We start from the raw sequence: 26,948 nt of genomic DNA, 5'->3' as shown, positions 1-26,948 counted from the left end.
ATCAAAACGCAGAGAGAGAAAGAAGGAGGATGTTGGACTGACTTGTAGTGCGACTGTACTGTTACAGTGCTTTTATCCCAGGCTAAGCACATGGGTCTTTTGGGAGCTGGTTCCCGTTGTAATAAAACAACTTTTTGGGAATGCATGAGAGCTGAAGGCTGGTTTCCAGACAGAGTCTCAGCCGAGCCATGTGTTGAACAGTGGAGACTGCTGAACATTTGAAAGGTGCCAGAGACGCTTCCCGAGGAACCGAGGAGTTGCGTGGAAGAGACCAGCCTGCGTTTGTTTTCAAGTGTGGACATACTGTAGCTTTAGTCTCTCCTCTCACAGCCTCTCAACGCTTTGGAGTGTGCAGTAGGTCATCTAGGAGAAATAGCTGATAGCACGGATGAACTCGCGGGGCAAGCAGGGATAATACTCCGAGAGTTTGGTCTGAAGGTTTGCTGGATATGAACACCCCGAGCAGCTCCGGGTGACATGCTTTGAAATGGAGCCTCTCAATTTGTGGACATTGAAACTGGCTTTTGTCAGTAACTAGGACCTTTACGTAACTCCCACAAACACGGAGTAGACTGTCATTGCGGACATTTTTTTTTTTTTGTTGCAGCGAATTCGAGGAATCTGTGCGCCCGCCGTGGATGTGTAATATGCTAGTATGGGTCCGCTAGCGTTCATCCTTGTTGGCGGATTACTGTATTTTCAAGTTGATGGTAAGTTGCCTAACGTGTTTTGTATTAAAGTACTTCTTACGGGCGTTGTAATATTTAGCTGTTTGGGCAGAACTTCATAGAGACTGCCCTTCGTCTCTTTACTTAATTTTGATTTATAAACAAAGTTGTTTTGTATGTTATTGGATTTATGGAGTGAAGGGAAACATTACATTTCATTTAATCATTGAATTTCTATTAGACTTTTAACTCGGCAAATATATTGGATTACTTTTTACCTGTTGTTACATCGGGCATCCTTATTGAGTTATTCAATTATATTAAATTAATAATTTCCATTACATGTTTTTTGTCATGTAGTTAACACATTGATTACATGAACAATCAGCTGAATTCAACATATGACTCTTTAAGTTAATGCAGTTTAATGGTCGACTCAGGAGGTTAATATGTGGCATTAGCTGATGTTGTTCTTGTGCAACAAATAGAAGAAGCAACATCAGTGCATTCTAAGAAGTAAATATAATTGAATAATGTAACATTTTTAATGTATTATAAACAATGGGTTTCCAGTGTTTTTGCTCCGTGTGAAACTCTTTATGAATCATTCTCAGGTTATGTTAAAGTATAGCTTCTGATTATGACTGTAATGGAGAAGTGGAGACAATGTTGATAAATAATTATTTTTTGATTATGGCAAACCATTCCCAAACTTGATTATGTATTTAGCTGATACATGATGAAAAGTAGTCTAACTCAACATCAATTAATTCAAACCTGTACATGGGAGGTTAACTGGTTCGGACATGTTTGGCAAAATGTATCTCCCTGGCTCTGCCCTGTAGTACATGGTGCTGCTGTGGTCATTTCCCTTTAGGATTTCACTGCAGCAGTTAAGCACCAACGTGAAAACCGGCTTAAATCCAGTCGGGCCACTGCCCCAGTTTATTTTTCTCATTTGTTTGATTAAACTTTAATAATAATGCAAACGAGATTGATGCTGTTTAATTTCTGCGGCCAATTCTTCAGCCATCTTCTTCCTATCATCCGCAGAGTCAGCATATTTTCTTTTTGCGATTTTATGAGGTTTCTTGGGATTCACTGGCCTACACGAGAACTGGTTTAATGCAGGAATTATAACAGCCTGGACTGCAGAGTTAATGTGATGACTCACATCAATCATCAAAATAGGACGGCTGAGGTGACGGAAATGGCGATTGGTCCAACCTGTGACTGGTGGAATGATGGCGGGGATTAAGATGTATTGCTTTTACATGCATAAACCTGAAGTCTGATTGAATTTTAGTGCTTCTAGAATTGGACACACCTTTTCATGGTTGTGTCTCACACACACACACACAAAGGGCTTGTGATTATTGAATGAGGAAATCATAATCCTGACTAAACACATACTTGAACCTTATATCAGCACTATCTTGTGAGTGATGATTCACACATGTTTGCTTTGTATTGTGTGTACTACTTAGCAGTATGCAAAGCCAAGTTTTTGTTGTCAGTGATTGCAACTGCCTGCATGGGCCCATTTTTCTTTTCTTTCACCTGTCAACTACTGGTTTGTTTTTTTACAGCTGCGAGTTTTGCTTCTCCTGCCCTGTGAAGGTAGCAAATCAAGTCCCCTTTCTGCCAGGAATGAAATCTTTCTTTTCTTTCCTGTTACCTTTTTTTGGTGTCTTTCACTCTGTTGAGCCAAACCCACTGGTTGCTAGGCAATGGCTGATGGCATTGCTAGCTGTCCAGAGGGAGAGGGTGCAAATCTCCCTGGGAGCAGTGCATCTTCCCAATCATTTGCCTGTCACCCTCCTCCCCTTCTTCCTTGCTGTCCTTCTCCCCCCAGCAGAACTCACCCATCACCCAGCCCTTTTCAGAGGTAATCTGAGGGTCCTTGGAGAAGGGAGGAGCTTCCTCTAAGAGTCCACTTAGGCAGACAAAAAGGTCTGGAGTTGTATTCACTGGGCAGCAAAGCCAACAAAGCCAAGCCTTGTGAATGGCGTCAGGCACTGTTTGGTGTGCTGTGATTAATACTGCTGGTGTGTAGGAAAGCAGAGAAAAGGTGAGATGGAGAGAGAATAGAGGGAGTGTGTGTTGGGTGTTGTTGCCAGGGCTGGAAGAGATTGTGCATCTGAAAACAGGGTAACACTTTAAGAATCAGATTGATTGCAGTAGAATATTTTTTCCAGGAATACATCAGTCAGCAGCTGCCTGGCTATCTCTTAAACTCCAGCATGCTGCTTTTGAAGCTGGATTAGAACATGCTTTGCATAGTGGACATGCACTCCTGACCTTATTGCTATTCTGAGACCTCCTGCATGCTTGTGTCTGATGTAGGAGCCGGTGACATCACATCCATCCCGAGTGACATACTGAGAGGTGCTGAAATATGGTCTTAAATCTGTCTAAGAGGCTATGGAGACGACTTGGGGTCTTTGGTGGCCTAGACAGTGCACAGCTCTCTATATGCCAGCAGGGCTGTGGTTTCAGTAATGCTGAGTCAAGAGAAACTCAAACCCGGAGTGTGGTTGTGTATGTGTTAGGGACAGAAGAAGGGGAGGGAGAGACGGACTGAGTGTAATCAAGTACAAAAGTGAGAGAAGAGTGCACAATATTTTAAAGGGAAATGGCGAGAATAAAGCTTTATAACAAAAGCACACTGAAGACTAACAGCTCTGTTGATGGTCATGATTGAATGAGAGAGGTTTAAAGTACTGCCCTATAATGGTAAGTAATCCCAGATTAAAACAGTCTAGGTGAATGATGAGGCGGGCTGAGGTCATTTTGTAAGAGCCATCGCAATGTCTCGCCCCAAATGTGATTGTTCTGCTCGAGTTGGCAGCGTTTAGGCAGCGTTATTGTAATTGCGGATCATTTGCTGGAATAGGAGTGCTGTAATGATGAACCTTCATGTGAGATCTAGAGGAAGCTCCCCTCTACTGTCTCCCGCGGTCTCATCACTGTTCGAGTTAAGCGCTTTCCTCTGCATCATGGTGAATTGCTGTTTATTCTTTGATTAACGCCAAATATGAGTGGAGGATAAAGACAAAGGTGGTGGTATTAAATGTGAATGACCAGTGAACAGAGAATGAGATGAACACTTTTAGTTTCAGGCCCTTGCTTGTGTGTTTTTGTGTGTATGTGTGTTACTTGATTGGCGACACACGTTTAGGTTTGAAGAGAATAGACTTTGAGCTCTGCATACTTCTTTTAAGTCCAAAGTACTGCTCTGTGATCACTGAAAAATAAAAGGATTCCTAGTTGTTTCTCGGATCACGCTGGTTAATGTCTTTACAATTTCGTAGTGCTGAAGCGAGAGAGAAAATGTCAGCGTCAGACTTTGCACATGGCTGATTCTGCTGCCAGATCAGAGGTAGTTTTCCCTGTTTTACCTCCGCTTTATTAAGCCTCAGCCAAGCATACTCGTGGCATTTACAGAGCAGAAAAAGTGCTAATGCTTTGATGCTTTTGCTTAAAGAAACAAAAAGTGGGTAAGAGATCAAAGCAGAGGTAGAGGTGTAAGCAGGGTTAGTATACTATCCACACCTGATTTATATTTCCAAACTAACCCAGACCCACCTTTCTCACACAATAATACACTATCCATCCTTGGGGTTGTCCATAAGGGTGGAATTCAAACAGTGAGGGGGTTGTTGTACACCTGTGATGGCAATATAGTGGGAGTGTGTGTTAAGGTAGGGGAAAGATGGGGGAGGAGTGATACGATGAATTGAGCGTGCTGACTATGAAGTACAGCAAGCAGTCAGGGCCTTCACCTGTCTCACACACCTGCACATACAGGATCACACCTGTGCTTACCCCTCTGGGCCTCCAAGACACATATATAATCCCTGCTCTGCTCTGTTGCTGCCTCTGTTTCCCAAACAGCCGATTAAGGCCGGCCAACAGACAGAAACAGACATGGACCTAATTACCGCTATAATCCCTGATGATAAGAAGATAGTGAATGAACCTTTATTGATCTATTGCAAATACCCTGCCAGCCGTTACTATACAGCCTGTGTGTGTGTAGGACAGATTACTCAGCTGCAGCGTGGATGTGACCAGCATTGTTATCTCCACAAAACTCGATTAACTTAAGAGCATGCCCAAAATGCAGACCGGAAGCCAGGATTGAGTTCACTAAATTCCTGTGATGCCTTTAACTGGCTGGAAGAGACAGCATGTGTTTTCTTATCAGTGTTTTTATGTTGCACGCTGCACCGAAAACGACGTGTTTAGGGAAGCGTCTAATTACTCTGTATCCCGTCGCCCTCACTCTGCCCTGTGATTGGCTGTATCGCAGCAACCTTTAGATAGAAGGGAGGGATGTCAAGGTTGAATGACTCAGAGAAGTACATGCCACTAACTATACATACATACATACATTCATACATACATACATACATACATACATACATACATTCATACATACATACATACATACATACATACATACATACACAAATGCATACTGGCAGACATGAAGGGACAGTGGTTGCATCAAGCATTTATTTAGCAAAAGGAACAAATAAAAGTATCTTAATAAATACACATAAATCAAATACACACTGTATATATTCACTGTTTATTGAAAGTTTCTAGTTTTATCACACATGTTTTTTTTCTTCCCCCTTTTTTCCAGTCAGTAACATACCTGCGTATTCTCATTGTGAAGAGTTTGTGTGACAGTTGTACCTGATCTCAGTGTCTTAAAGATGAGGTCAGGCCCGGTGATAAAAATGCATGAGCTGTCTCTCAGGGTGAGACGGGCGAAGATGGACAGCCAGAGCATGACACTCGAGCACACATCTGTCACACACAGCAGTTGTCCAGTGCAGCTGTAATGCCGCTCAGGGAGGTGGAGCCAGAGAATAAGTGTCTAGTTCCACTATTACCATCCCTGGCTTGGTTTATATGGATCACCCAGCCATGACAGCCCGGTATCTTTTCTTCCCACCTGGGGGATCTAAAACCAAAGACGTGCAACACCTCCAAACTATACACCCTCACTTGTCAAACCAGTGTTTTAGTGATGACACTTCTGTAACCTGGGGGTCTTTTAAGATTTGTAAAAACTGTATGATGCTAATATTTTGCCTGTGGGATATGCCAATATTCCAAGCATTTTCTAAAACATATGTTATTTTTTTTAAGACATTGTTTTCCCTGGCAATGTTTAAAAAAAAACCTGCAATCAGTTTGTCTTTGTGCTAATAGATAATGCAATGGTTTGTAAGTAATAGGGCCTGCACTGTATCTCAGTGCTATGGGAATCCTTTTTTTGTTCCTTCCCCGCTGCAGCTGCAGCATGGCACCATACTGCTTTGTAAACCGAGCCACCATGGCCAGGGGTGAGTTGATTTACTGTATATAATGGCTCCTGTTGAGACTGGCTTTGTGGTTGAAGACTCAGTGTGGAACGTGGCACGGGCCAAGTGTCACAGCCATTGTGGCGGGTAGGAAAAAAGCCTTAATCGCATCCTTGAACGTTTGAACTCTACAGTTCCACTTCCAGGATGGTGATGATTCTTTCTGCAGGGCTGCTCATGGGCATTTGTCATGTAGAGGCCCTGTAACAGCCAGCCAGTGGTAGAATTATAAAACTGGGTGTGTGAATGTGTTTGTGAGCACCATTTATAACCATCAAAGCGCATTGTTTTTTTTTGTGTTAGCATGGATTTATGAGCATGAGTAAATTGAATGAGTCCTTCATCCATTTACTGCACTTGCTCTTGACCCTATCACCTTAAGCCAGACCAGATGAAGTGCCCCATGGAATAAACATTTAATAAATCTCATCTTGAGTGGGAATGCTGCACCTTAAAAAAGCCACAGAGCTATAAGGGCCATTTCATTACCCCACTCCGCTCTCTGAGTCCATCACTTGGATGCTGTGTGGTTACAACTCCTTTTTCTTATGTCCATATGATGTGAGTCTGAAGAGCCCTGCAGTGGCTGCCCGCATTGGCATGCAGCGACACTGCAATGTGTTCACTACAGGTCAGCACCTGCAGCACAGCTCCAATTATCCACTCATCTTTCAACACAGTGTATCATGGTCACCTGAAGGCCTTCTCCTCCACCCATCCCTCCCTGTCTACTTCATTTCTAAAGCAATAAAGCACATATTTATTTTGCCCCATTCAATCTACTGGGGCAGCTCAGCAATGCACGTAAAGAGATTACAATGCTTGAGGGAGAATCAATTGTTGCCATTCATTTCATTGCACTTACCTCAGTAGGAACTGTTTGGAGTAGCATGGCTTGAAAGAAAGGAATTGATGTGAAATTCTGCGCCCAGCTGTGTCCACACACACACACACACACACACACACACACACACACACACACACACACACACACACACACACACACACACACACACACACACACACACACACACACACACACACACACACACACAGATATCTTGAGAACCTTGCCGCTTGCTTGTCTGATTCTTTTTTAGCACTTTTAAGGAGTTTAGAGTGACAAAGGAAATTGTGCCATAGTTTTTCTACTGATGAGCACTGCTGGATGGAGCAAGTGGCTACTGGTACAAAGAAGAGACTGGAAAGAAAATGGTTGCTCAGAGGGATGTGCAGGAGATGAGAGAGGGTTGCAAAAGGCAGGGTGGTGCAGCGAGGTACACGCTTGAGTGGCCCCGGTATCGGAAATCATTTAATCTGCATCACACAGTTTAGTGTCCCTTCCATGGGCCTGACAGTCCCACAGAGCTGGTGCCATACTCCTTACACCAGGGCCAGGTATATAAAGCAAGCTGTGTCAACGCATTGCACCTCACTATAAAGAGGTCTAAACTGCTTTTCTGTTGTTTTCATGTTCTGCTTTAGTCTCAAGTCAGCAATCTCAGCTCTTTTGTCGCAGGCCATTTACTGAAAAAAAAGACATCATTCTTTCATTTCTTGGCCACTGAGAGTAGACTGAAGAGTTAGAATGGGGTTAGTGTCAGGAAAAAAACAAGGTGGAAACTGCTTTAAATGCACAATATGTGAATCAGCCCTCCACAGCAAAATAAGATATTCTGTTTCCCACAGTAATCTATTTATATATTCCATCTGCATGGGGTAGAGAGGGCAAACACACAGTTGCAGAGTCAATACAACCCCGCCACATCACTGCCCGAAATACACTCAAAGTGGAATTCTATCTGATATTTGTTAGAGGCTCGCATGGATGCAGTGAGAGGTTGCAGACAGCTCCTAGAATTACCCTTGTGTATGCTTTCAGAGTATAGATCTTGGCAGAAATGAGGAGGGGGGTAGTATGCAGAGCACTGAGGTGGAACACTGCCCATCATGTGAGCTTCCTAGATAGCAATAGAGCTCATATTCCCTCACTGTCTTGCAACAGGAGACAAATCTGCTCAGCACCTGTGAACACCCTTCATTTCACTGTAAGAATGTCTCTGTGTATTCCAGTGGCAGTGGGTTGGACTACAGCAGGTTGTCTTTGGGACACCTCGCCGAGATGGGCTGTACATCTGGTATTGGGGTATAGTGGAGCTCATGTGGTGTGACGCCACTGACAGCCAGCGGTAAAGAAGATGAATCCGAGGTGCAGAACGCGCTGCCTGCAAGTGTCAAGCAGCAGGCCAGTGCAGAGGCGAGGACGGCCAGTAACATCATTCTATCGCCACCCCCAGTTCCCCCCTGCTGCTGTCTCACATTTCCCTTCTGATGACATGACGGATATGACTCTGTCACCCTCACAGCGGGTAGGATGGGGACAGGGAGCAAGTGGAGGAGACGGAGAGATATTGGCAGGGGGAGGCAGATAAAACTAGAGGGAAGGAGATGGAATGGGAGGGAGAGAGACAGAAGTGGAGGGCAGAAGGATAATATATTTCAGAATGGACAACATGGATGTAATGCATAATTCATTCCTCCTTAAATTTCCCCCAGTTTTTTTTCTTTTAAGTACATTTATGTCTTCACTCAGTTTGCTAGGTTTAAGCGTCCGCCATTTCAGTTTCCATTTTATAGTTCTAGTGCGTCCTGGCCTGGACCTTGGGGTTCATGTTTGATGTTTTATGGAGCCTCCGTGATTTGAACTTTTTGCTGTAGTCCGAGGTTGCCGTGGGTTACCTGTGATCAGTGCACACGTCTGTTGGCAGAATAACTAATATCTCTTTGGGGAGCCCTTCCTTTTATGCTCTGGCCGAGACTGGTGGGGGTATTGATTTGGTTGGTGGGGTAGAATTTCTCCTGGGAGCTAATAAAAATAATTACAAAAAGATCATGAAAGGCCTGACCTTCTGTTGCACACATGAATAAATATGTGGCAATGATAATAGAAAAGAGCTCTTCTATGTGTGTGGTCAGAAGAATGAGGGGAAAGAAGCTGTTGTGACAAGCTAAGTGGTGCTTTTTATCCTGGATTTGACCAACAACTGTGGCCTATTTTTTTTGTTTAACTATGATCAGCTTTTGCACGTTTTTGTGTCTTAATGTGAAGTGAAATACATTATTTGGGATGTGAAAAATAACAGGCATGCATTGAATGCTGTAAAACCTCACATTTAGTGGGTAGCTGCATTGCAAAATTGCATCTGATGGCACTGAAGCTGACATAAGCACTCCGAAAGTAAAAAGGCAGAAAAGAATCAGGGTTGGGTTCAGTAATCCCTCTCTGATCTCATTCTCTGTCTGTGCTTGTTTGTTTGTTCTCTGGTTCCTGCTCTCTTCCAGGAGAGGATGACTGCACAGCGGTGGTGAAAAGTAATGGTGGTGTTATTGCAGGCAGGGGGAAACACAGCATTTTGATTGGAGCTTGTGCCCTGAGACCCAGTGAAGTGCACTCGCCTCAGCTCAGAGAGCACTTGATTGCACAGCACCAATGATCGCATTAAAAGGGCAACAGAAAGCCCATTTACCGTAAAGAGAGTGAGAAAGAGGGCCCAATAGGAAGCTGAAAATTGACTTTGTTAGGAGCTCGGCCTGATGCCAGGGCAGCGGGGATATATCTGTATGCAGTGTCCGAACTACGGGGGGACTCGGGGGATCCGAGACCCCCTGAAACTGACACGAGATCCCCCGAAAACATGATTTGGGAAATGTTGGGGGGTCTCTAAAATAGTGTTTTCGAGATCCGCGCTCTGAGTCAAGCGCAAGAGCAAGCGCCCCCCCCTGAACAATGTCTGTATGTATATATATGTCTATATATATATATATATATATAGACATATATATATATATATATATATAGACATATATATGGATATATATATACATACATACATACATGTCTTTTTTATTTGACCTTCTTGGGCAGCATCTCTATGATGTGGGAGCCACATGAGGGCCAGTTTAAAAAACAAAAAACACATGATGATACTATGGTTTTATTGTTGCTTTTTAAGTGAAGCTTGCTCATCAACCGTTAGGGTTCACATGTTGTCTTATTCAGTATTAAGATTGATGAGCCTCTTTAAAAACATATTTCATGGCATATGGATGTGCTTTTAACCTTTTCTACCTCTACACCTGACTACGTTTACCCAGGAAGGACACTGTCCAGTCACGTCTGGCCCTCTGTGCACCCAGCTCAGCTTTTTCTGGCAGTGAAAGGACAATTGTAGAGGCATCTGCTGTTTTTCATTTCCACCGGAAAGAGGAGAGCAGATGGAAACTCAAGGTTTAAGTGATTAGAAGGCAGTAGATTGGAATACAAATTGGATTTAAAGAAATTAGACTGATATAAATCGAATAGAGTCGCCACAGTTTAGTGCTGTGCATGCGCATTGGCCTTAGTGGAAAGCCACCGCGGGGTGTGTGGATTATAAGGGAAGCAGATGCTCCAATGAGATAAGAATAAATGTGCGTTTGACACTCCATCTGAGGGAGATGGGGGTCTCCGTGTCTGTCCTTTATCTCGCCCTCCATTTATCAATGTCACAGTGTTAATTACTGCTTCATTTATTAGGTCACTTACTGCCAGAATACAAAGTTGCCCCTCTGCCCCTGTGCTGACAGGGAAACAGACTGCTTGCCCCTGTGGCCTACCATTGCTGAAAAGGATTTGGTAAAAAGTGCCATCAACAGCAGCATACTATAGGTTTTTTTTGTTAGACTACCAATAGTCTATCTTCAGATTTTTTACCATCGTGATAAGATCATGCACTTGGATATCAGGATATCACTACCCCTCCCTACAACAAACCCCTGTCTCTGGCCCCACTTAGAGGATGACACCAGGCCTGATCACTAATCAATGACGGGGGAAATGGAGGGAATTAGCCCAAATTAGGAAGAAGAGAGAACAGACCACCTCCTGTTCCGGGGTCAATATGCCAATGTTTGATGCCAGACTAGTGGGGGACTAGTGCACATTTACAGAGTGTGTGTGCATGTATGTCTGTGTGCACTCTCAAGAGTCTTTGAAGTGTATTTTGTGCTGATCAGTGCAAAAGACCAGGGTACGGTGTGTCTCAGTGTTCCCTAGAGATTCAGGTCTAAGGGGTAGTGGAACATGTGCAAACCCATGAAAACAAAGAGCTGCAGCCACCACTGTGTTGCATACATTCCATGTTGAAATTAGCCCTTACCTTAGCACAAAGGCGTATGTGGTACACTGCTCTCATGTGCAGCAGGCATTGCCCATTATCCCACTGCACTGCCCCGGGGAAGGGCACCGTCATCAACTCAGCTTAATTACACACACACACCTGCAACAACTAATTCTAAGACAAAGGGCCAAGCACTCTACTTAATAAAAACACTGGCTGGTTAACATTTTGCTGCCAACAGAATCAGAGTTATTGATGGGGTATTGAATGTGGTTCAAAGGAAAGAGGATAAAGGAGAGGCTGTTGGAAAAGTTTGCCTTATCCCCCATTCCGTTCACTGTGCCTTTGATTGTTTGATGCTGGATCAAACTCTTTGATTGTTGCATGGTTCCCAGGGCCTCTGTGATGTAAATGTGTGTGTGTGTGGCCTACAGCGTCTTATCTCCATGTTTAAGAGCTGGGTCACAGACACACAGGGCACTCTGACATGGGGACCATTATCTCAGCTGCCAGACCCCAGAGCTCACCCACTGCAAGCCCTAATAAACAGGAGTGGGCAAAGGTTTTCCGCCACAGGGGATTAGCATTTGACATTAGTCTAAACCCTGGTGTTCATATTCACGTCACATGTGCACGTCTACAACAGTGGACTTGTTTACACCCCACTGAAAACCAAATATAGAATTTGTGTGTGTATTGTTTGGATGTAAGATGGCTGTATGTCTACACTCACTGTTCACCCGTGGGCCCAATTACCAACAAGCCTTAGCACATAGGGGTGAGGAGAGCAGATGGCTTTCCATGGGCTGAAACAGTGATTAAAGGTTCCAATACATGTTTCTTTAAAATGCTTTTAACCCAATAAAGCTCTGGTTTAGTTCAATTCACAAATCCATTAACCACTGTTTGTCCTGTTTTGCATAGCCATGGCACTGGGTAAAATATATATTTTTTAATATAAGTTATTAAAACAGTTTTGTTCCTTGATTTGTATTGTTTCATTCAAAAACACAACTAAAAAACACAGGATATTTTTGAGCAGTTGTTAGTTGCGTTGGTAAACCGGTCAAGTAAACCGGTCAAGTACTACAATAAACAAAGTTCTCAAAAGAACACCTCTTAGGCAGCTGCACTCTGTATTTCATGCAGATCATTGTTCAGTTTCAAACCAGTGGTTTTATTTAGTGGAAATTTGTTATTCATGTATTCATAGTTTTGCTTACAAATACTCACATCCAGGCAGTTATTATATTATTTTTACATATTTATTTCAGTTAATTAAAGAAATGAACAATGCACCTGTGCAACATCCTGTAACTCCTTCTGTATTATCCTGAGGCTTAGCAAGACAGGATATGTAATATGCTACTTTGAGTTGTGTTTATTAATGTAACCCTTATCTTTCCCCTATTTTCCAAACAGTGGTCTGGTAGCTAATATGTTAATGGGGGAGGCTTCTGACTTAACATTTCAAACTGGGAAAATGAGGCTTAAATTCTTCATGCTAATATTCCTTGACTAATTGTATCTCTTATTTCTTCTCCAGGATCCCGTCTGCGCCAGGAGGATTCCCCACCCCGGATTGTGGAGCACCCCTCTGACCTGATTGTCTCCAAAGGGGAGCCCGCCACTCTCAACTGTAAAGCTGAGGGACGGCCAACCCCGACAGTGGAGTGGTACAAGGATGGAGAGCGGGTGGAAACGGACAAAGATGACCCACGATCTCACCGCATGCTGCTGCCCAGTGGCTCACTTTTCTTCCTGCGCATCGTTCATGGACGACGGAGCAAACCAGATGAAGGAGCCTATGTCTGTGTGGCCCGGAACTACCTGGGAGAAGCCGTCAGCCGCAACGCATCTTTGGAAGTAGCATGTGAGTCAGTCTCCTGTTTCTCCTTCATTTGCTTTGTGGCATTGATTAAAATGAGTTTGCTCATTTAATTCAAAAATTGTCTGCTTCCCGATGATGGAAGGACTGGATTTACATGAAGCGCCAGAAACAATTAAGAGTCACTGTTTTAACATTTCCTGTCAGAAGTATCTATTATCCCTTTCTTCCATTTATTCATAATGTGAACTGCCGTCCCTACTGAAGGGAATAACGGTAAACAAATCAGTAATTACTTTGAGGAAACTGAAATAACCCTTTTTAAGCATTGACTTCTTCTTGCTTTCTGTGATCTCTATTGTTATACAAAACACTGCAATCATTTCCTGTAGGTCTGAAAGGAACAGTTAAGCTCAGAGTTGTTCTCACATTGAGTTTGGTGGAATAATTAGTTTTGCAGAATAATTCTTCCAAACAGCACTTGAATTAAATGTGATCCTTTTTTTACTTCAAGGGATTTTTATTGAAGTTGTCTGCAAACACTCAGACTATATGAGAGAGACATGATGGTATGGTAGATATGGGTCTCCCACAGGTGAGTGGGGGTAGAACGACAGGCACCGATCAAAGTCCTGTGGGACATTTGACACAAGCTGCCAGGGCTGTGTTAGTGAACATCGACAGGCAGAACCTGAGCTGTGGATCAAATTACCTTTGAAGATGAGCCTTCCCCCTATAGGCTTCAGGCTGGGCTTCCTATGGAGTGGCTCCTAGGCACCTCAATTGCCCATAAGGTGCACTGTAAAGTCTTTGTGCCCTTATGTTGGTTTGTTGTTTTAACTGGGGTGTCCTGTGTCTCAAACAGGGACTAGGTCCATAAATTAATCCCACTATAATATGTGCTTTTTTCACGTGATGCGTATAGTTTTCAGTGGTTATGATCTTCAGGCATTGTGGAGTCATTAGAGACAAATGCGAGACAAGCAGCCTTTTAGTTGATAAAATGTTTGATGACTGTTGTGAACATACAAGAAAACAGCTTAAATCTTTAATGTTTTTAGGAGAACCTGTAACATAATTAAATGATCAGTGGTAGTAAGATGGGTTTTCGGTTTGTTATGACTTAGTGTGTTGAAGGGGGGGGGGGGTCTCCGCCTCTGATTCAGTCCCCTGCCCTCCTGAGGGCCTCCCAGCGGCCCCCAGGTGCTAACTGCGTGACAGCAGCTTGATCTATCGATTGCTGTAAGAGGGGCTCTCCCAGTCTAAATGAAAATTCATGAAAAATTGATGAAGACTCCAGATTATTTTATTTTCCCCTCTCATACTGTTTTTAAGCCTCTCTTTTCAGTTTATCTCTCCCTCTCTCGTGTAATATGGGTCGAGGAGCAGAGGGGGTTGAATGGAAGCATTGACTCCTTGAATGGCTTTAAGGTGATGGGTCAGAAAACCTGGGGATAAGGGGATAAGGAAGGTGAAGCAATAAGAGCACATGTATGATTGGTATTATAAGTGATACTGGGTTTGATAGAGAGAGGACTAGGGCAAAAGCCCCAGGCCACACTTTTGGTAAACAGGGATATAGAAATATACCGTGGCAATTTCTGACCTTGGTTCCAAATCAGACATAATTATGTCTCCTTTCATCAATGAACTTACTGTAATGGCCACTTACTGTAGATAAACCCAAATACCACAATAAAGAATAATATAAATTAAATAAATAAACCATCTCCCAATCTACAGTCAATTGTTTATCAAACTGTTCGATCTTGCAATTCTACGTACAGAACAAACATGAAAATTGACTCTACACTACCTCACACAATTTAGCTTCTATTGACCTGACCTGACCTGGCCCGACCTGAGGCATACATGTTTGAGAATGACAGCAGTGCTGGCCTGACTGATGGAGTGTCGGTGAAGGAAACGGTTGTGCTGGTGGGTCAAGTGCAGTTCAAAAAGAACATTTACTATTTTACTTGATTATGTCGTGACAGAGAGTGGAATGAGGTTTTATCAAAGTAGAATATTATTATTAAAACATAATTTGAAAATGGATGGATCAAAGCGTTTAGAGGCACTAGAGTGAATTGAGGAGGAGAAAAACGAAAGGAAATACACCTGAAGGGTATTACAATAAGACTTTAATGACTTGTTGCAACTTTAATGACAAGTAGTTTAAAGGATATTGAGCAGGAATGTCCTGAAGCTGATCTGCAGGATTGCAGTCTGAACCAATCAAGTGTCTGGCCTCAGGCCCCAGAATGGACAGAATCAGCAAAGCGACATTATTGTTTGCCATGGTGCTATATCTGCATTGTTTGAGTGCACCCCCCTCACTTTATGACTATACATCTTTCTTAAATATACATTTCAATAGGCTTTTAAATTTGAGATCAAATATCAAATAAAAATATATATGAAGTATATCATATATGAATGTATTTCCGAGGTATACAGATATGGACATTTCCACGACCATTTCTTTATGTATTTGATTGTTTTCCAGATATAAGGCTAATATAGATTTTATGGAGCTCTCAATGATCAGTTGTTTTGAGCCTTAGACTTTCTCTGCTTCCTCTTTTAGCCAGGTCTTCAGTGGGGCTGGGGGAACATAAGGGGGGCTGGGGTACTAAATCCTGCAGCATTGGCTTACTGCAGTGATTAGCTTTATCAGGTCCTGACATCCGTCTAGTGATTGTTAAGCCACAGCTAATCGCACAGGAAAAAGCCGCATTTACATCTATATCCATGCTGAACTGGGATTGTGTGTATGATATGCCCCCCCCACATCCGTCATCTTCCACCTCCCTCTCCCTCCCTCGTATTGAGCACACCTTTGCTCCCTCCCGTTCACGAGTGGTTGAGCAGGACCCAGGCGAGATAATTTAATTGTGGCTCTGAAACAGATTGAACTCGGTGTCGACTGAGCAGAGCGGCACGGCTGCATGCTGGACATCAAGCTGGGCACCACTTTCTCTGTAAGAGGAGGCAAGGTGGAGTGGAGAGGAAGAGGGGGAAGAGGCCTCTGAGAGGTGCCTCTGCATTATTAATGTGGGCCAGAGTGGGGGGACTTGTGCTGTTACTGGGTTTAGTCTTCCCACTTGTCTCCTTTAAGTGTTGGATGTTGAACAGATATTGTTCACAACTGGGTGGGCAAGAGCATGAACTGCCCTATGTTATCTAAGAGTGTGAGGATAATGTTTGGACTGCATTTGGGAACACATTTCATTATAGGCATTCACTGTCCTGCACTTCAGAAGATACGAAACCTGTAAACATGTTGCCTACAGGGTATCTGAACACTCTAATCTCATTCAACATCCCCTGCTCTCCAAAACTGACTGCAGGCCAGCTCCATGGGATGAATATGCCGCATAAAGGAGAAGATGTGCTCCCTTTTCTCTTTTCAGTATAAACTAGGTCAATGAGCAGGTTCATAAATCATTGTGAAGCCTGTGTCAAAATGCTAGCTGCAGCCACCACAGCTGAATAAATTGCTAGCATTGCAGATATCTCTGTATGTGTGACAAGGCACACATGGGGCCATAGGATCCCAAGGAATGTTAATTAGCCCAATATTTTCAGGTGGATATGTAGCACGTGTGTTTTGCTCCAAATTCAAGCATTGAGAAGTAACAACTTGCGCTTATAATTGATTATTTTGACTCAGACCCTCTGACATGTGTGTTATCTGTGTATGTATCTGGTCAGAGAAGGATTGCAAATGAACCAACAAACATAATCTTCAGGTCTAGACCTGTATCTTTTACTGCTTCCCTCAGATTGTAACCTTTAACAATGCAAATGAAACAGATGTCTTGGGTTGGTTCTAAATGCCGCTTGGAATGGGATTGGATGACTTTTAAAAAGGTCCTTTGATATCATCTAATGTACCACTTCTGCAATTAAGTGAATCGTTAGGTAGCATTTGGTGCTCGTACAACAAGGTAATTAGCAAGAAAATACAGTTGGGAGAGCTGTGGGTGGTGAAGAGAGGAGGAGGGTACCAAGCTGTTCCTGTTGTGTCCAGCATGAGGAGAAACTAATAAAGGGACAGGCCAGGAAGAGCAGGCCAGGTGGGGAGTCAGGCTGAGCCGCGCTGCAGAGCCTTTCACAAGCTCATCTGGACTCATTACTCCATTTCAGAAATGAGAAAATGGAATGACAGTGAGCACACAATCGACAGACACTAACACACTCTCACAAACACCTGCCCTCACGCTCACATCAACCCCAGTAGGCTGAGGTTTAATCTGCGCTGAAATCCTTGAGAAATAATGAAGGTTAATGAAAGAAGCAGCAACAACGCAACCATAAGCGACACATTAATGACGCATGATACAGTTAGGGAATGGAACTCAAATATTGCGCACTCTAATTTCGTATTAAATATGTTTGTCTATGTTTAAGCGTGGCACTGTTTTGGCTCACCTTATGGGCATGGCTAGTGTGACGTCAGGAACCGTTAGGAATCACTTCCGTGTCCATCAGCATTTTTAGGTCACGTAAACTACAATGACTACAGCACAGGAACCGGTCAGTTTTTATAGTGACAGCCTACTTCACTGACATCCAAAAGTATGTTCAGAAGGGTTTAAACTCATATAATTTGAATAGGGTGATATCAGTGAGCACAATGTCAGGTGGAAGTCTAACAGGAAAAGTCCAGGCCTCAATGAAAAAAAAAAGCTACGATGTTGAGGTGAGAAAGTAAGGCTGTTGGTAGTGCTAGCTAATGTAAACACGGGGCGATGCTGACTGTCTGTTAGCCGTGTTGGGGTATGGTAAGGGTTAGCTAGCTTAGTTGTTTTCAGCGTAACATACAACTTTACACGTTTTGCTCACAACGTTACAACACACGGGCATGTCTTAGAAACATAGCTAGACAGGTTAGTGAATTTAGGGTTGGAAGCTAGCGCTAGCTATCTAATGTAAACAGGCTGTGCGTTGCTGATTGTCCTTTAGCTGTCTTAGGGTTTGATGAGGGTTAGTTAGTTAAAATGATGAAGTTCAGTTCAAAGTTCATAGAAAAATGAACTCACATGAACTAGTTCATGCACAACACTGTTAACATCTGACGTTTGGCTAGCTCGTAACCGCTAGCCTGTTATTATTGTTGTTATTGTTCATCATTTGAGATCCAAATTACTGTATCAACTTCAGCCATCTCTTCTTCTCTTTCTCATCGAGGGGAAATCGGTAAAAAGAGATGGTTTTGTCAACATCATTTCTGTAACTACAACACGGGACACAGCACTGCACTATTTTACTGCCGCTGACAGTAGTAGAAACCATTAGAATGTTAACCAGTGGACACGGAAGGGCCTTTTTTTTATATGATGACATAGCGACTTGCCATCCCCATAGAGCTGCAATATTGGAAGGATAATTAACTTGTAAAAATTCCATGATATTTATTGCTAAAGGTCGCCGAGTTGTATGCAGAAAGAGTAAGTGATTTGGAAATAAAAAGCAAAAAAAAAGCAAGACGCCGAAAAGGTGAGCATGTGGTTCTGTGATAAGAGAAATGGTGAGATCTGGCGAGGGTGTGAGAAATAACTCCCCCCTGATAAACTGTGAGGGAGGAGAAATCCCTGATTAAATGTGTCAGCTCTGTGTCCGTGCAGCTGGAGTTTGCTGACCTCCATAAAAAGGTGTTGTTATCTATTGGGATTTACTCACACAATGGCCACACACAAACATCTACATGCGCGCACACACACACACACACACACACACACACACACACACACACACACACACACACACATACACATACACACACACACACACACACACACACACACACACAGACAGTTCTCACCAACCCTCTACAACAGCATGCAGATTGCTCTCTCACATTTATTAGCTCACAGATGGCCAGGGTAAATGAGAAGTTTCCCGCCACAACCACACTCCTGCAATGCATAGAAAGAGACTGTCCTGCAGTTATTTAAACCGGGAGATAAATCATTGAAATATGCTGCAGTCGCTACCATCGCTCTGACCTTTCACTATCACACACACACACACACACACACACACACACACACACACACACACACACACACACACACACACACACACACACACACACAAGTCCTGAGACTACACTTTTACTATCCTCAACGGGCCTTGTGTCCCAGCTCTGACCTCCCCAGCTCCACCAAGGGAAAAAAGCCCATCTGTGTTACCTTCTTACCTTCAGTGGGAACAAGTATAGTGTTGAAGATAGGAAAGCATACATCAGCCATGGTTTCTACAGCTGAATAATGACAGCAGTAATGGAGTAGTGCAGCGAGACATGGGGACGAAGATGGAAAGTGTGGTGAGAAGGTGCAGCACATAATACGATCCAAGTATGGGATGACCTTTGACCATGTTTCTCAATCCTTTCTCAGTCTCTTTCTAACCCCTTTTTTCTCACTCTCTACATCTCTACTCCGACCATTGTGTCTCACCTTCGAGTGTATAAACTGGATTAAACAAGTGTGTGGCGCTCCGTCATGGATGCCATGTCCCGTCAGATGAGGAGTGAGCCGTCAAGCAGAGAATGCTGAGCCAGCCGCTTCTCACGCCCATTAGTGCCCGGCAAGATGAAGCACCCGTTGCACCGGGTTTTGTTGTGTTTCCTTTATAAACCCTACTCTCGCTCCTTCAAACTCTCCCTCTTTCTCTCCTTATAGTGACACTGTTATTGATGGCCTCTCCTCTCTGACAATGCAGGGCTATTGCTTTGTCTCTCCTGGCAGTGTTTCGCCTACACTTCTCTCCTTGCCCCACTGAAACCTCACATGTCTCCTCAACGTGCTTTATACCGTGGGTGCTCGCTCTGCAGTGCCTGAAATATACAATTTGCATTAACACCGAGTTGCTAAATTGTACCAGCTTGGCAGCATTGGTGTAAAATGTGAACACCTTCAGACAAGCTATAAAATAAACTTACACCGCCTTGCCACTTCTTTTATTCTTATCAGACAGTTTTGGATGCCGACTGAGCTGTAAATTATTGAAAACTGTCTGCAGGCTGAAATTTGATCAGCTTTAAAACACAGGCACGGTGGGAGGCTCCTGCTTCCCTGGGTGGTTTGTACTTTGATTTCTGTTTTGATATTGACTTATGGTTCTAATTAATTCAAGCCCCATGTAGCTTTACATTTTTCAGCAGAGAGATTTAATTTGATCATCATCAAATTACCCTCCAGAAGATCCCTATCTTTATGAGTCCATCAATCCGTCCCTCTGCCTGTGTGTAGATAACCTAACACATTTCCAACTGTAAGTCTATTTTAAATTACTGCACAGGTGTGCTTCTTAACAGCATTCAGATGACTATATCTGATGCCACTCTATTTGCTGACAAGTGGGCGAAGGCACTAGTGAGTGATAATAAAATTAATCGAAAATGTGACCCTGAGCGAAATCCCTGTAGACTCTGCGTTCTTAGGGTGGCTTGCCATTGAGTCCTGTCAGGATTGGATCCTCTGACCCCTGGAGAACCCTTTGCCCTCTCCTATCTTCCCTAAATCTTTGTCAAGACATAACTCCTTAACCCAACGCTCCCCTCCGATGAATGTGTCCCTGTAGTGACTGACCTCCCCCACCAGCCTTCCTCTCTCTGTTTCTCTGACCCTCGGAGACTGTCAGAGATGGTAATCCATCATATGGAGCTGGGGAGGAGGTGACAGGGTGGAGGGCTGAAGTTCAGGCGCTAGCTGATATGGGTTTGAATCGAATGTCGCTGGAATTGATTTACCCTCTGGCGTGTGGAATGTTGCGTTATTTCTGCACTGATGTTCCTAGTTCAAACGCCCATTATGCCCTTGGTTACTTTCACACACACAATCTTAAATGCACATTCCTTCACACACTAACACACATGCCTTTGTGCAACACTAAGGTGCCAAATACTGCTCGGGATTGATCTTGTGGAAGGGTCATGACTCTGCCAGACCCACGATGCAGCCTGTTTGTTTTTGGTTACGACTGTCACACTGCACACTGGCACTCTGATGAATAAATCTTGTTCTGAGCTATTCCGCACTTACAAGTAAGTCTGCATACACACTTACACTAGAGCGCACAAAAATGCTTAAGGTAAATGTCTTTTGTGGATGTTTTTCTAGTTGTGCAAATATTAAGGGTAGTCCCTGCTTAAAGTAGGCCTTTGGGAACATAAGAGACACGGCATTTCAGCTTCATTAGATTCTATACTGAACTGTGTGGATGGAGAGGAAGTAGGAGACTGGGGGAAGGGAGGAAGGGAATACATGGGATATACTCCAAGCTGGCTATAGGAAGTTGAGAGTTCATAGTGTAGAACTCTGCCAGCCTTGTGGGCCCTTCTCGCAGGTTTTACGTTGATTTAATCTAAAATAGTTGTTTTTTTTACAGTCTCTTAAACTGTTACCAGGCTTCGCACGGCCCTAGGCCACAGCAGAGTTATGGTGGGCCCGGATGTGTTATGACTTGGTGATCTCCCAATGGCGTGGACAGATATTGTGTTTGGCTTGAATTACATTTGCTGTAAGGGACACCTATCAGCCACCAGAGCTCTCAACAGCTGCAGACCAGAGTTGTAACCTGATCATCCAGTCTCTGCTGTCTCCCTCTCTCTCTTTGTCTGTCTTCGTCTCTCTCCCTCAATCACTCTTTCCTCTTTCCCCCTTCCTCTCTCATTTCCTCTCCTGCTGTTTGAAAGTGATACTCAAACCATTTTGATCACTTTCAAAAGTGAAGTGAGACACGATCAAATGTTTGAGCGTGGGGTTTCTGAGGCAGCTGTGGTAACATTCTGTTTTACAGCCTGACCTTTACATGACTGCACGGCTGCATCCACTGGGCCTAGCAGCAGAGGAAGTTGGGTGGCTGCTGTGTCTTGTTGTTGAAGGTGACCTTGTGTTTTGCAGAGTTAATGGCTTCCCATTTCAGTGTTGAGTGTGTCCTAACTGCTGCCTCTGCCTGTTAGACTGCTCTGGGATCCATCCCAGGCTTGGCGGAGGTGATGGAGGGGACAGACAAGTTTAATGTTGTTCATTCAGCAGCCACCAGTTCACAAGAAGAGCGGCCACATCCACTCTGGTGAGACATAAAAATCAACGGTTCTCATCTCTAGGACCAGCAGAGACACAGGAGTTCATACAGAGAATCTGGCTACCTCAGTTAGGTGTAAAGCGTTGTGACCAGGTGCACTTAGATGACATCACATGGTGAATGGCACTGGAAGCTGTGGTATGTGTGGCCACCTGCTTCTGCAGCTGGGAGGATGATTAGCAGCTAGCCAGGCTGATTATTAACCATCCAGACACTCATCCAGCCAAACGGACAGACACACAGACAGGGACACTGACAGACATTTCACATGGCCAGATATGAGCGTGCACATTGGTTGGCACAAGAGAGACCAGACATACTCGCCCAGACCACTTAAGCACTAGCATGGCCAAAGGCCAACTGAATAGAAATCAGAACACCCTATTCAAATGCTAAGCAGAATGTTATCTCAGTGCCTCTTGCTGCTGGCCCCCGTGCTCTACACTGTCCAGGGCAAAGCTATTAACGAACATGCAGGTGCCTCCCATGTTTGCCTGTGTTTCATTGTGTATGTGTTTAGAAAGGTGTCTGGGCAGTTTTCTGTATCTTTATGCCTACTGTGCTGATGAGAAAATCATATTGGATAGCATTAGGGAAGATATTGCTTGAGTAAAATTCTAATAATTCTGTGTCATTGTTAGTGGATTTCTAATGATAGCTGTTGACAATAATGCCATGCACAACAGTACCCACCACCCAGTGGGGTAGAAATGATGGCAGTGAATCATCCTAAGCGTTGTTGTAATTGCAGGGATTTGTCTTGGATCCACAGTGATCTTCTTATTCCACAGGAAATGAAATCTGACAACACTGAGTGATCACCAAGGGATGTGTGGCTAACTGATGAGTGTGCTCATTTGACTCCACCAATCTTTAAAAGCCATTAACGCTCTCCTGTTTCATGCACAAATTAGGACTCCACACACAAAGACACACAAGCACAGCAGCCCATAGATGTTTTGAACTGGTACTACAGACAAGTTTTGCAAAGGCACATATGCCCATGAACACACGCGCATACACACACTGTAACATACTCCAAACTCCCTCTTTTTCGGGCAACTTGCACAGTGAACATTTGCCCATGTGATGCTTAAATGGCACAGTAAGGGAAAAATGAACCCCCAGACGCCACGTTGTAATGGGGCTGAAAAAGAACAGCTTAATTGGCCAACACAAGCCATGCCCAGGCACTAACTGTGAAATTTACATGTTAGCTTTTTTCCCTGTCTTTCTTTTAAAGGTCCCTGTGGTGTTCATGTGGAACAGACACATGAATTACAACTCTGACACTTCATGAATATCGATTTGGCTGCTGTGGCTGTGCAGGAGGTTATGGAAAATAATTTTATTCAAAACATGTTGAGTGGGATACATCTGCAATTAGTCGGTTGTTAGTTTATGCAACTATTGTGTTATTAGTTTAATTGCCTGTTTTTGGTAATTCACTTATCCTTTTGCACACAACAACCGTTCTGGGAAAATCATCCTGAAAATGAACAATGAACTATAATTTAGAAATATTGCAGACACATTGTTAATTATTTGTATGATACCTTGATGATTAATCCGTTTCACTATTCAACATTTGATACATCTTAGAATGCTCTTCATATCAGATTTTCAGACTTCAAGCAGAAGGTGCTTGTCCACATGATTTAGCTCCAGTCATAGGAGTACAGGGGGTTGATAGTTCAGTCTAGGTCCAGATAGGCTGACCTTTGGCCAGCTCTGAATGTGACCTCTGACTGACCATCGATTGACCATTATTTGACCCCATGACTTGGAAACAGGACTGCATCAGGTCCATTTGGCGGTCTGGAGAGCATTTCTAGCATGCACTGCTAATACAGTTACCCTTGTGTTATTGGGAGATGTATGAAAGGAGAAATAGCCCAGGAAGGCAGGGTTATTCCTGTGTCAGAGGAGGAAAAGCATGGATAATTCAGTTACAGGCTAAGCGATATGAGCATCTGTCAGCTTATTCATTCTTATAGTACTCAAGCTCTGTTGTTACTGCAGTAAACTCAAAACTAGATTGCCACCGGATTTAACTCATTGCCTGCTTTATGACAAACTGGTATTCTGAGATCATTGAAACCTTACTCCTTTCATTTACCATGTATGCTATATTTTGTACTCCATAAAGCCATATCCTGCTCTGTAGATATTTTGTGAAACTAAACCTTGCACAATCCCTCTACATTTGCTGAGTGCTAGACCAGATGCTGTTATCTCTCCTCAGCATCTTGCCACTCTTCAACCCCCATCCCTCCTCCGTTTCTCCCTTATCCCCTAAATTGCTGGCTGTAGATGATAACATTTCAGCCCTGCAGCCAAAACACCAATCCCCATGTCCCTTTACCCAATGAAAACTCAAATACAACGTTCTGACTGACTGCTAATCAAATTAGCCAAGATTCTCATAAACCTTAATAAGTAATGTGACTTGACAAAGGATGCAGATGAGGGCAGAAGACAGCAATGTGATGGGGAGGAGAAAAGGGAGGGGGGGTCATATATTTCATCTCAAATTCAGTCAACGTTGCCAACTGGGGTGTTGATTGTCTTAAATATTCTTGGACCATCAATTTTCACCCCCCACGCCCTACTCCCCCATACTCTTTTGAATGCATCCATGTGCCAGCAACACCACCCTCAGCTCTCTCTCCGTCTGTCTGTCTGTCTGTCTGTCTGTCTGTCTGTCTGTCTGTCTGTCTGTCTGTCTGTCTGTCTGTCTGTCTGTCTGTCTGTCTGTCTGTCTGTCTGTCTGTCTGTCTCTCTTCTCACATGCAGCAGGGGGATGGTTGGCCCAAGATCGTGGCATCATTAACTTTCTTGAGTGGCAGACGTGAGACGTGCGGAGGGCTGTCCTGTCCCACCCCCTGCTGGGTGTCCCTCAACCCCCATCACTCCTTCCTGTCATGCTCCCTCTCTGCATTTTTTGCTTCTTCTCCCCCCAAACCATCATTCACAGATTTCACATGCGTTATGCTCAGTCATGGGTGAATGAGAAGATGCATTAAAGTATACATATCCTATTTCAGCATAATGGCTGTGCCAGAGAACCGTTGACATCCGCACAATATATATTCTATATAGTCACGTGTATGTCTGGTGGTGTGTGTAGATTTGTCCACATACATTTAATGGTATAACTATTGAACTGCTTTGACTCTGGCACTAGCACACACCGTGTCAGGGTTTTTTGTTGTCACCACCAGTGTGGCACGTGATGCCGAGCACCTTCTGGTGCGATGGCCTGTCTCATTAACCACAAGCCCTGAGCTGGAGCCCTGACAACCCACAACCTGGTGGCCCAACACTTCCCCTCGAAATACTAGGAAGTCTCTGCACCAGTATCTGCTCACAGGAAGGAGGCAAAACAGCAATGACAGCTGCCAGTGGTCCTTTGAACCAAACCCCCTCTTTTCAATTGAAACTCTTCACTTCACATATCCCCCATCAAGCTTTTTGGCTTTCTCTCGTCTCGGGTTCACAAGTTTTGAACCGCTGGGCCAAAGGTCAGTGGACTTGCCAGGTCGTCACATCAACTCTCAACAGTGTCAGATGTCAAGAGAGTTGGCCAACCATGGCAAGGGAGAGAGCTCTGCTTGACTGGCCACTTCCTTCTTTCAGAGCAGAGGAAGCAGGCCAGAAGAATAGAGGACTGTCTTTTTTTTTAAAACATACTCTCTGCCTCTCCCTTGGCCTCCGTCTGTGTCTGGAGTGTTGAGAGTTATGATAGGGGGTTATTTTGGCTTTCATGGGGGGAGTGTTAAGGGCGTGTTGGGGTCCAAGTCAAGCTTGTACAGCGGGGTGCAGGGGCTCAGAGCGACGCCGTGGTCTAGTTGTGTCATGAGCATGCAGCTGAGCTGTCACTTGTCTCTAATTGGCTTAGATCAGCCCACACGAGGCTCAAAGCTCACTGACCCAACCTCTCTTTCTTTCTCCATCTCTCCTGCTACCCTGCTCTCATTAGCTTCTTTTCCTCTGCCAAGCTAAGACAATGGTCTCCACATGGTACATCCCATTGGACCGTTTGATCCAAAAGTCTCTCTCGTTCCAGCAGGCCGGTCCCTTTCTCTGCCTGCATGTGTGTCCAGTTAAGGGGCTAAATCCTTGCAAATAGCAGGCTACTAGAGTGATGAGAGAGAATGCAGAGGGCAGCTTGATCTAATCCTGATTGGAGACCTGATTGATCTGGGCCTCGGGTCGTCACAGGGTCAATAAATGCACTGATGATAACATAGATCATCTTCAGGAAACAAGCCTATCGCGACACTTTCACATGCCATTACACTTTGTAGCAATCCAAAAAAAATCTACATCAGTCGTGTCCACCATTACAGCGTCCTTGCACCTCATTTTCTACAAGTGCAATCAGTCAGTCATTCTGAATGCTGCCAGAGTGGGTGTTCCTCCTTGGGAAGTGCAGGATTTACGATGTGCTACAAGGGTTCAGGGAATGACCCTCTAGTGTGCATCCCTGATGATGTTCTAATTGGATGGGGTGACCTTTCTTCACTGTAATTTTGAAGCGTGCCTGGTCCTTGGGGGTGGGAACAGATTATAAAGCAGCAGGGGTGGGCTGATTGATGTGTGGTGTGCTTGGTGTGGTTGTGGACGGACAGTGACAGGTATAGGGACTGTAACATATGAGTCGACAGCTGTTGAAGGGAAATGGATGTACAGACTGGTATGCGAGGTGACCACAACCGGGCCTGACTGATTGCTACCTTCTGGTACATCATCCCTTGTGATGGCTGAAAATACTATGCTTGCTGTGATTGATTGGTGGGGGAGGATGGTT

At 44.0% G+C, this 26,948-nt stretch overlaps 1 protein-coding gene across 3 annotated transcripts in view; it reads left to right on the top strand.

Moving 5' to 3' along the window:
- Positions 1–591: 591 nt before the first annotated feature.
- robo2 (roundabout, axon guidance receptor, homolog 2 (Drosophila)) overlaps positions 592–26,948 on the top strand; it is a 152,076-nt gene continuing 125,719 nt past the window's right edge. For all 3 annotated transcript variants that reach the window (XM_063907472.1, XM_063907471.1, XM_063907470.1), the window contains exons 1-2: positions 592–710; positions 12,755–13,081. In XM_063907472.1, coding sequence (XP_063763542.1) covers positions 656–710; positions 12,755–13,081 — 382 coding nt within the window. In that variant the 5' untranslated portion in view covers positions 592–655. The remainder of the gene's footprint in view (positions 711–12,754; positions 13,082–26,948) is intronic.

Source organism: Eleginops maclovinus, chromosome 18 (assembly GCF_036324505.1).
Source record: "Eleginops maclovinus isolate JMC-PN-2008 ecotype Puerto Natales chromosome 18, JC_Emac_rtc_rv5, whole genome shotgun sequence".
NCBI classification, from domain to species: Eukaryota; Metazoa; Chordata; class Actinopteri; order Perciformes; family Eleginopidae; genus Eleginops; species Eleginops maclovinus.
The sequence above is the reverse complement of the archived record's forward strand: the minus strand, read 5'-3'. Positions and strand labels throughout refer to the sequence as shown.